Source organism: Gouania willdenowi, chromosome 7 (genome assembly GCF_900634775.1).
Source record: "Gouania willdenowi chromosome 7, fGouWil2.1, whole genome shotgun sequence".
NCBI lineage: Eukaryota > Metazoa > Chordata > Actinopteri > Blenniiformes > Gobiesocidae > Gouania > Gouania willdenowi.
In genome coordinates, this window is record NC_041050.1 from 27,380,373 (window position 1) to 27,390,614 (window position 10,242).

The 10,242-nt window shown below is 38.2% G+C and overlaps 1 protein-coding gene across 1 annotated transcript; it reads right to left on the reverse strand.

Annotated features, from left to right (window-relative positions):
• Window positions 1-2,402: 2,402 nt before the first annotated feature.
• Window positions 2,403-9,450, reverse strand: rnf223 (ring finger protein 223). Its single transcript, XM_028454143.1, has 2 exons — window positions 9,201-9,450; window positions 2,403-4,000 (listed from the first exon to the last, which is right to left on the reverse strand). The coding sequence occupies exon 2, from the start codon at window positions 3,925-3,927 to the stop codon at window positions 3,211-3,213; it is 717 nt and encodes a 238-aa protein (XP_028309944.1). The 5' UTR covers window positions 3,928-4,000; window positions 9,201-9,450; the 3' UTR covers window positions 2,403-3,210.
• Window positions 9,451-10,242: the final 792 nt, after the last annotated feature.

Below are 10,242 nucleotides of genomic sequence, written 5' to 3' on the forward strand. Positions count from 1 at the left end.
CTGTTTTAGGAGTGGTTTGAGTGCAAAATTTTAAGAGTTACAATGTTGAAAACAAAAACACAAATCATTGAACAAATAAAACATAATTACAGTAAAAAAGGACAAAAAAATAAATAAATTGCAATTGTCCTCAGAAGAACTAAAGACTGTTTGACCAGAGAGACGAGCTTTGATGTAAATTTTCTGTGTTTTAAACAGGGGATGGGACCTAGATAAGCAAACTGCTTCTCTCGTCTCCTTTTTCGACATGTACAAAACAAAAAAAGAGAAATAACAAAATCTCTGTGAATGCAACCATGTCGGAAATAAACTGAATATATAAATAAATAAATGACCTTTTAACTTAATTTGCTAAAAATGTTGAAGTTGCTCCCTTACTTGAGTAAAAGTTAAAAAAAAAAAAAAAAAGGTACATGCTACTAAATCTACTTATGTAAAAAAGTAAAACGTAAAACAAATGTAATAAGACATTCCATGGTCCATGGAAACAAGTATTTACCTTTGAACACCTGGAGAATTTAGCATTTGTAAATAAAATGTTTCAAGAAAAAAATGCTAATGCTCAATTAAACCCAGAGCAGCTTTCAGTTTAACATTTTTTAAAAACTTAAAAATATTAACTATAACACTAAGGGACCTGCTTAACAGAAAAAACCTCAAACACCCAACATTTTAATTTAGCCTCATGAGAATCATGTTCTCCAGGGAGACATGCCATGTTTGGTCTAAAAATGAGTCGAGCTGCTGAAAAGCCTTTCACAAGCAGCAGAAGCAGGTAGTGGCGTGTTTAGTTTGAGTGACAAGGTCTTAAAAGTAACAAGCTCATTTTTAAAATGTAACGAGTATAAAGTACAGATATTTGTTTAAAAAAATAAGGAGTAAAAGTAAGAAGTCACCAAAAAAAATGAATACTCAAGTAAAGTTCAGATACCATATAAAACCACTCAAATACAGTAACAAAGTATTTGTAACAAAGTATTTGTAACAAAGTATTTGTAACAAAGTACAAAGTATTTGTAACAAAGTACAAAGTATTTGTACTTTGTTACATGTCACCCTACTGTTTATATACTGAACACATTAATCATATTGTTGCATTGCTTGATTATGAGTTTTATTAGTGGCTCATCCATTTTCACCATCCAAGACTAGACCTTTGAAAGTGTGCTGTAGTATCTGGAGCCCAATACCTTAGTTCAGGAATAGGCAACTTTTATAGGAGCGAGGGCCACAAATATAGGATTGTCTCATTCGAGGGCCACATTTTTCAAATTCATGGCAGCATTTAGAAAAATTACCAATCTGAGCAAAAATACAGGAAAGAACAATAGCTCTTGTTTTCTCATCATTTCAGTTAGTATTTGTTGTGGGTGTGTTGGGTGTGTGTTTTTTTGTGGGTTAAGTTTAGTGTGTTTTTTTTGTCTATTTTCTTTTATCTTGTATTATTGAAGTCCCTTTATGCAGTTACTTTAGAAGCCGTGCATAATTAAACCAAGGGCCACATGTGGCCCCCGGGTCCCCAGTTGCCTATATCTCTGCCCTAGTCGCACATCCTTTCAGTCTTTAGGTGGTGGCTACGTTAATCTCTTTTTATATCTTCCCTCTATTAAAGTTTTTCTTACCTTTCCTTAGAGATAGCTGGTGATGGTCACAATGATGCAATAAAATAAATGTATTTGTTTCATTGCAATAATAAAACATGCATAGCTGTCGTAAAAATGATTGCCAAAGATTAATGATTTGAAAGTAACGAGTAACTTTTACTTTCAGTTACTTTTCCGCTTTTACTTAAGTATTTTATGTATAACTTACTTGTACTTGAGTGAAATGTCAATCAAGTAACAGTAGTTCTACTGGAGTTGGATATATCAGTATTCTTCTTTACACCTCTGCTTATTGGATCAGGCCACCAGCCTTTACTTTTCTTTGCTTCAATAACCTTGACCTGGTTTTTATATATATATATATATATATTGATAAAAACTCACCTGTGACGATTCAGAAAACCTGACAGAATGTGTTCGTCTGGTCATCAATGGCTTTATTGTTCTCGGAAAATTTAATTAGAAGTTAGGTTTTTTTCCTGACTTTATTGTTTAGCGGAAAGTTGTTACAGAATGAAGGGAAATTAAATTTATGGCCACACTTGAGTGACTGTCATAAATCAGCCTCCATGTTCTGTACAGTAAATGTGAATAGGGGAAAAAAAAACCCTTGCCTCCCGTTTACCGTCACCTGACGAATCCAATCCAGGTCAAGAGTGAACTTCCTGTTTGGATGAAGCGAGTGTTTACTTTTTATAACACTGAAAGAACTGCAGAGATTGGCTTTACAATCCAATCTTTGCATAAATGAATATATTGTTTCCCATCATGTGTGACGTATTGAATGGATTTAAAACATTCCGTAATAGTCATTTTATTGACAGTGATTTAGGTGAGCCATAATCAACTTCATCAACATTCAGACCTGAAAACATGATTGGAGATAATATTTGACATTTTTATCACTGTTTTAGAAAACAAAGCATAACATACAATATACAAAGTCTTTACTTGGCACAAGAGGTGAACAATCATTCTCGTTAGGTTTGAATCGTTGCAGTCAGCAGCATTTTTATTTTCAGTACTTTCAAGCTTTCCCTCTTCATCAAAACATTACATTTGTTCATTTTTGACACAATCGGAACAAAAACAGTGAATGGAGGAAATGCCAGCAGATATTTAAACCCTAACTTTTATTAGTATAAAAAAGCAGATTTGATGTGGATTAAAGTGCAATGAAGTTGTGAATGTTTCTGACTTTAAAAAAAAACTAAAATAAATATTCTACTTACTCCTGGTACTGCTTTGTAATGATTGTTTGAACCAGTTAACATTATTTGTTGTCAAATGTTTTGACAATAGAAAATCAAGGTCATTGATTTTTAAAACCCTTTAAATCCTTATTGTTTTATTATTATTAGCTACCTCTACTTCTTCAATCACACAGAGCTTTGTGCCAATCATCGAATCTACAGTGTCACCTCCAGGAATAATGTGGATAGTACATTCATTTGGTGTCAGTGTTCACAGTTCAAATGAGTTAAACTGAGTTTTTTTACACTGTGTATAAGATGTTAGTGCAAAATATGCTAAGTCTGACATGATGAGACCAAATGTGACCCAGAACCACACAGTGCTATGTACAGGTCCAGTGCAGTCAATGTGTTCATCCCTTCGGATCAAACACCCTGGTGAGAGGAATCAACGTGGAGCTTATCGCAGTCGGGCTAGGCTGGATGGGTTCTCTCATGCATCGCATGTTTCCAGTGCTGAAAACACATTGCAAGGGCCACAACACAACCACGACCAGAAGCACCATGAGCACAAAAAAGAGGATCATCCTCTTCCAGTCTGACAGTCTGCCCATCACGCCTGAAGTCCTGCGCCTGGTCTGGACCGGAGCGGCCACTGTTTTACTGCCACCGATGTCGATACAGATGCAGAAGGCAGTGGGGCTGTCCGGGGGTCCGGAGCCTCTGTTCTGCTTGGAGCTTTTGTAGCACAGCTTCTCGCCTTCCAACCACACCGACTCCTCCTGCTGCTGGTGGATGGGCAGCTTGCAGAGGACCTCATGGCTGGTGGCCAGGGCCGGGGGCCCCTCTTTGGGAAGCAGCGTTGGGTGACGGCAAAAGGGACAATAGAGCTGAGTCGTTCCACCAGTGCCATCCTGATCTGCCAGGGAGATGGCCATGAGCCGGGAGAGGCACTCCAGACAAAAGGTGTGGGTGCAGTCCAGAACTTTGGGCGTCTTGAAGACATTGTCGTACGTGTTGTAGCAGATGGAACACTCCGGCTGGTTCACCACAGACACCTTCTTCGGTAGTTCTCCAGCCTCGTCCTGTGGTGCCATCTGCACATGCCAAACCTGTGGATTCTCATCCATCTTCAGACACGGGAGCTTTTGCTCTCCTTTGGCCGCTCTGGTCTGTTCCTCTAGGCCTTTCCTTCACTGATGGCTGATTGGAAGAAAACCAAAGAAAAGTAAGGGTTAGTTTACAAATAAAGATAGTGGGAATAGAGTCTCATATATGCAATACTCATGTTCACATAGAATAGTCGTTATGTTCTTTTATGGAATGGCAAACATTTTACATTTACAAAACACTGTGATTCTCTCTCAGTGTCAGACAATCTCATAACAAAGTTCTTGCATGGTTATGTGATTAGCCAATGGCAGCCTTTCTCACCAGCTTTTCCTTTTTATCCTATAAAAAATCTGTGCTGGTACTGTGTGATTTCCACTTTCTCTTTTCCTTAAGATACCTCTTCATCTGTACCTTTTTGTTCATGCCAGAGATCTGGAATAAACTCCACAAGTCATCTTTTGGTCCGATTTTGACTTTATTTTATCAGACATATAGTGTATACTCAAAGTTTCCATATCCAAGGGGTAAGTATTAAATTAATTTATTAAAGAAAATGAAATTCTGCTGCATTTTTAGAAGTTTTCCTCTTCTAAATGATTCGACTCAATATTAACAAAATCAGATCCCACTATTTATAACACGGACAATATAAAACATTGTATCTAAGCAGTGAGGGCTACAAACTAAAGTTCAATAGTGTTCTGTAAGCTGTGTTTTGCTTTTACTGTTAATCGTTTTCCTATTGTTGCCTCGTTGCAATCGTATCTCACAAAATTTTGTGACATTGTCGTGTTTCATGCGTTCAGTGTCACGTGTAGCTCAATTTTTGTTGGCTTCATGAATTTTTCTCACATTGCTAACTCCTAACTTTGACTTTCAATATTCAACAGGCTATATATTCATTCAAACTTCTTGAAATACAACTTTTGGGGATTTGTTTTGGGGGCTGCGCAAAATTAGACGACCGCCAGTTGCCTATTTCTGATGTAGTGGATCAGTTCTGGACTCAGAGGACGACTGACAGAGAGTCCTTGAGAGAATGTTGTGCTTGTTCTTGTTCACTTATTAATATGTGTGGACAAACTCAGCCAAGTTATTTTCCCCCCTTCTGACTCGATGTAAAGACGTGTCCAAGATCCCGCCCACTGATTGAGACCTTGAACAGATTGAGACGGCGGCCCCTGAAGACAGATCTTCTCCTTGTCCTTTGTATGTGGTCACTGATAAGAGTAGGACATGCTAATAAGCTGTTGTTCAGCACTTGAAGCCACATCCTTAAGGAGACTGTGTGTGTTTGTGCGTCGGGGACTGAGTGATGACAGCACACAGGTGTGCTCTCTGTGTCCTCTGTCCCATTAACACAAAGTGTAAGCTTGTTCTCTAGTAATCACCCCATCTACCCTTGACATTCCTGCACCTTCTGCTCTCCTCTCTGCTCAATCAAACATGTTCTAAATACTGGGAACAGGCAGATATCTCTTTAACAACCCCTGTCTTATCAGCTTCAAACATCCTTTATAACCACTGGTTGCGACTCAGATTAAATTAGAATTCTGTGCTTGTTTGTTCACAGGTCGTCCATCCCCAGTGTGGTTAGTGATTAAGGAAATCCTCAGTCTGCTTGTAGATTACCTTGAACTTACCATGACGTACTCCTTTATGGAACAACTGTTTAAATATTGCGTCTTTGTAAATGGTCAGCTATACCTAAGAAAATGAAAAGAGGCCGTTCCCTTTCAGTTATCAGACAAAGACATTATCAGACCCATAAATATCAAGTCCGTCATTTCAACCTTCGTGACGCATTGTTTGTGCAGCCAGTCCTTAGAATGTGTTTGGTTAGTCTTTCAAATGGTGATTCAGTGAATGGTAGAGTATCGACCCGCGGCAAAGTCTGTGTAGGCAAACGCGTGTGAAGGAAGACAACATGTATTCTTCTTCTTCTATGTTTATCTTTTAGTCTTAGGCCACGTTGATGTAGCTACACGACATTGAAAAGACTATCAAATGATGTGAAGCAATAACCCCTCCTCCACCCTCCACTGATTCGGGAAGTCGGGCATCGGGTTAAGTTCTGCCTAGCAACGCCAGTCGCCATTTTTGTTTGGGGATAAAACAACGTTAGCCACATATTGACTCCCGTTGTAATAGAAAAGGTTTCACCATGCCGAAGAACTGTTGAGTGTTTGGCTGTTTGTTCAATTTAATAAGTAATACAGATGGATTTTTTTACATCGTCCAAAAAAAAAAAAACTAAGAAAATATTGGCTTTCCTTCATAGGATGGTGAAAAATACTGGAGTGTGGTAGGGTGGAAATGGGTCAAATATGGTCTCCAATAACATCCCATTCCTACCTGTGCTCTCTAGATTTAATAACTGGTAAGTGAACAGTTAAGACATGAAATGAGGGGTGATGATTTTAGGGGCATCTCGATGGCTTTAGTTTTCATTCCAGATGGAATTATGTTGTTTTTATATCCGTTGTAACTCCGTTATAAAGTACACTGGCATTAATGGTGTGTGAGGGTTTCACTGCACGATAATTTAAAAAATGTGCTTTATCAGGCAAAGTTAGCATGAATATGTAGGTAATTGTAAAGATCTGGGTCTGTGATTGATTGTTCATCCTAGTGTTGGCTGGGACTTTGTATGGACAGATATCCCTCGCACTGATAACTCAGCCTTATATCATCCCTTGGCCTCTTCTGGTAGTGTTTCTTGATAGTTCTATGCCAAAAAAGAACACAAAATGACCAAAAGCTCCATAAGATCTTAGTTCACCAAGGGTTATTCTAAAACTAAGTCTGAAACAAAGAGGGGGAGGAAAACAAAGTCATGAGGGATTAAAAAAAAAAAGAAAAATTGCACAATACCCGCATTATGTGCACAAACACACAATAACCACAGATACATGGAATCTCTCTGAACATTGACGTGACCCCAGAACCAAAACCATTTTAAATATAACAATCACAATGAATATTAAGAATACTAAAATCTAGAGGTATTCTTTTATAAACAGGTTCAATTTCAAAATAAAGGCCATCTAAGCCCAGACTTGTGTTATGATAATAATAATGCATTGGATTTTACATAGCGCTTTAGAGCTTTACAGAATTCAGGGGTGGGTGAAGTGCCTTGCCCAAGGACACAATGACAGACACAACGACTGTACCCCCACTGTGGCCCCTGGAATTCTCGTGGTCTCCCAGCCAACTACTAACCAGGCCCAGAGCTGCTTAGCTTCCAAGATCTAATGAGATCAGGCTGGTATGGCCACAAATCTGACTGTGTCGTATGAATGACTGGTTTTTATTACCATGTTGATTCTGCAGACAATCAGGAATGAAAGAAGCCTTTTCCTACATTTGTTTTGTTCAATTTACTGACAACTTTTTTTCACCTTTCATTTTATCTGAGCTGTGGTTTGTCTTTAGGAGAAGTGATTAGTGTATCTGCACCGTTGTCAGATGTCACTAAAGCTTAATTACATTTTTGAAAATGTAGAAGTAGTGGATCACATGTAATGAAAATGTAAAAGAAAAAGAAAGAAATTCTCTCTGAAAAAAAAACAAAACATGAAAACGTAAGAAGAATTGTTTGTTAGTTTAATTTACTTTTTACTTTTCTGTTTAGTATTTAGTGTTTACTTAAATCAATACTCATGGGTTTGTCGTCGGACATCTATAGATAATGAGAAGCAAACATTAGCTTGAGTTCAAGGAGTTTGTAGAGTTCCTTATGTGTTGCGTGTTAGCATTCATTGTTAGCCAAAGAAGCACATGTGTATGGGGTGCCGATTGTAAAGTTGTGCATGCTAAAATAAACAGCAACTTTTGGCAACATTTAGCGCGTTTAAAAAAAGATATGTGAATTTTTTTGTGTTACTTTTGACCAGATTTACAGCAATATTTGTGAAATTTGTGGGGTTTTCTTTTTCGTAAAAATAAAATGTCAATGTTAAATCTAAATGTTAAATGTATATCTTAATGTTAAATAATGAATCTAAATTTAAATGTTAAATATTGAATCTAAATTTAAATGTTAAATATTGAATCTAAATTTAAATGTTAAATATTAAATCTAAATCTTAATGTTAAATCTAAATGTCATGAGCTTTTATTTGGCACTTCCAGGGAATTAGCATATTAGCTAAATATTTAGTTTCACACGTGACATTTAGATTTAACATTTAGATTTAACATTGAAGATATATAATCAACATAATCAACATTTATATCTAACATTTTGCATTTAGATTTTAGTTTTAGATTTAACATTTATTTTATATTTTTTACAAAAAAGAGATATCACAAATATTACTGTAAATCTGGTCAAAAGTAACATTAAAAAAGTCACATAAACGTGGTTTGTTGCTAAATGTTGCAAAAACAATTGCTGTTTATTTTAGCATGCGCAACTTAACAATCGGCACTTCATACATGTGCTTTCAGAACAGCTAAAGTTTCCGTCTCACCTTGAAGTGACAATCAAATATGAAGATTTAAAAGTCTCTTTACACCAGTGTGTGTTCAGTTTTAAGTCATTGTAGCTGTCCAAATCTGGGGCTTTGACTAAGAAGTCAAATATTAACTGTTAGCTAAAGACAGATTAACCTTAAGCTCTCGTTTATTGTTTTTGTACTTTTTTTTTAAACTCCCATTTCTGACCTCTGCTCACTATCAGTAGCAGGTGTTTGTTATCCCACTGACCCATTTCTGCAGAGTTAAAGGTTTGTTTATCACTCTATAGACCACGGGTCCAATGCCCTAAAAAAAAAAAAAAACCCCTAACAACCTGGACTCTCCTTTCTTTGCATTGTTCCAGCCTCTTTGTGAAGGGCTCGGCCGTTTGTAACCGTTGGCGTGTGTGTCCTATGTTCAACCGTCAAACCCCAGTGTTGCACTACCTGTTTTCAACCTGGAAAGAAAAACTGAAACTTGATCCTCCTGCTGTTTGAGCAGAGGGGAAGGGTGAGGGGCAGCAAAGTGAACCATAGGGGTAAACGTTGGAGCTGCCTCAGCGGATAGCATGTGTAAACACAGGAGATAAAGTGCAGACAGCCAGCAGTGTGCTGCACTTGGTTGGTTGATGGATGTAATCCGTGTGTGCACTGCTGACACACACACACAGAGTGTTACAGGTTCAAGAAGAGCTGGTCAGTCGGCCCTTTGACTTCTCCAGGAGTCTTTGAACTTCACTTTAAAGGTTTGCGTTTAAAGGGATTACACGTGTTGAAGCTTAACCAAAAAAAACTAAAACAGCATGAAATACAAAGGTTGACTTTACCAGATGGATGAAGAAGACGTCCAACGATCCGTCATTAGTGGGAGCCAACCTCGCTCACTCCTCCTGCACATGCATTTTTTACTCTTCACTCCTCAGATCCAAGCAATGAGCCTTTGACTGTGCGTCCTTCTGCAAGTCTGTGTTGGCTGAGTGAGTTACAGTCTGTGTGTGTGTGTGTGTGTGTGTCAGCTCGGAGCACCTCCTTCCTTGGTGTCTGTTGGCGTCTCACCTGCCCCACTCCGTCAACTCCCTTTTTAGTGCTCTACGCAAATGTCCAGAGACAGAGTCTGGGCCTTGGAGCTGTGGTTTGGATACAGGAAGGCTAGAGGAGGAAGTAGGAAGTTCACCATATATCCTTCAGGTTTATTTCCTTATCAACGATATTTATTGAATTGAAAAATCCCTGCAGGCTGCACCTTTTTTCTTCTCCTAAAAGCAAACAGAGCAGCAGAACCACATCAAACATGAACTACACAGCCACTGTACATAAGCATTGAAAGCACACACAATGGGTTTGTTTCCATTCACTCAGTGAAAGAGTAACAGGTGGTGACACTTGTTTCACAGAGCTCCATTCTGCAAGATATTCCCACTACATTCATCAACTTTAAGATCCTCAATCAATGGAAAGGTTTTCCCAGGAGAATTCCTGAAGTTCAGGGACACACGTTTCTGTCGAAGCCTGCACGTTCTAAACCGCAGCGCTGAGTTTTATGGGACATAATTATAGATTTCATTAATCACATTTTTATTCCCCCTCAGGATTGGAGCAGCCACATGATTCCTCAAAGCTGAAATAAACAGCCGACAAGAAACCGTGATAATGACAGGCAATGTTGGCCATAGGAATGAGATGGTTCTGCCAAAGTTGCAATCTTACAGTAATCGTTCAAGATTTTTGGAACAGCTTCCAAAACTTAATTTATAAAGTCTTCTGGTCTGAGAAAAACGATCCACACACTGTTTTATGAACCCAATTTACCTGTTCAGGGGTAAAACTGTGAGGATATGCGAGGACCTGTCACTAGCTAATTGACCCCTT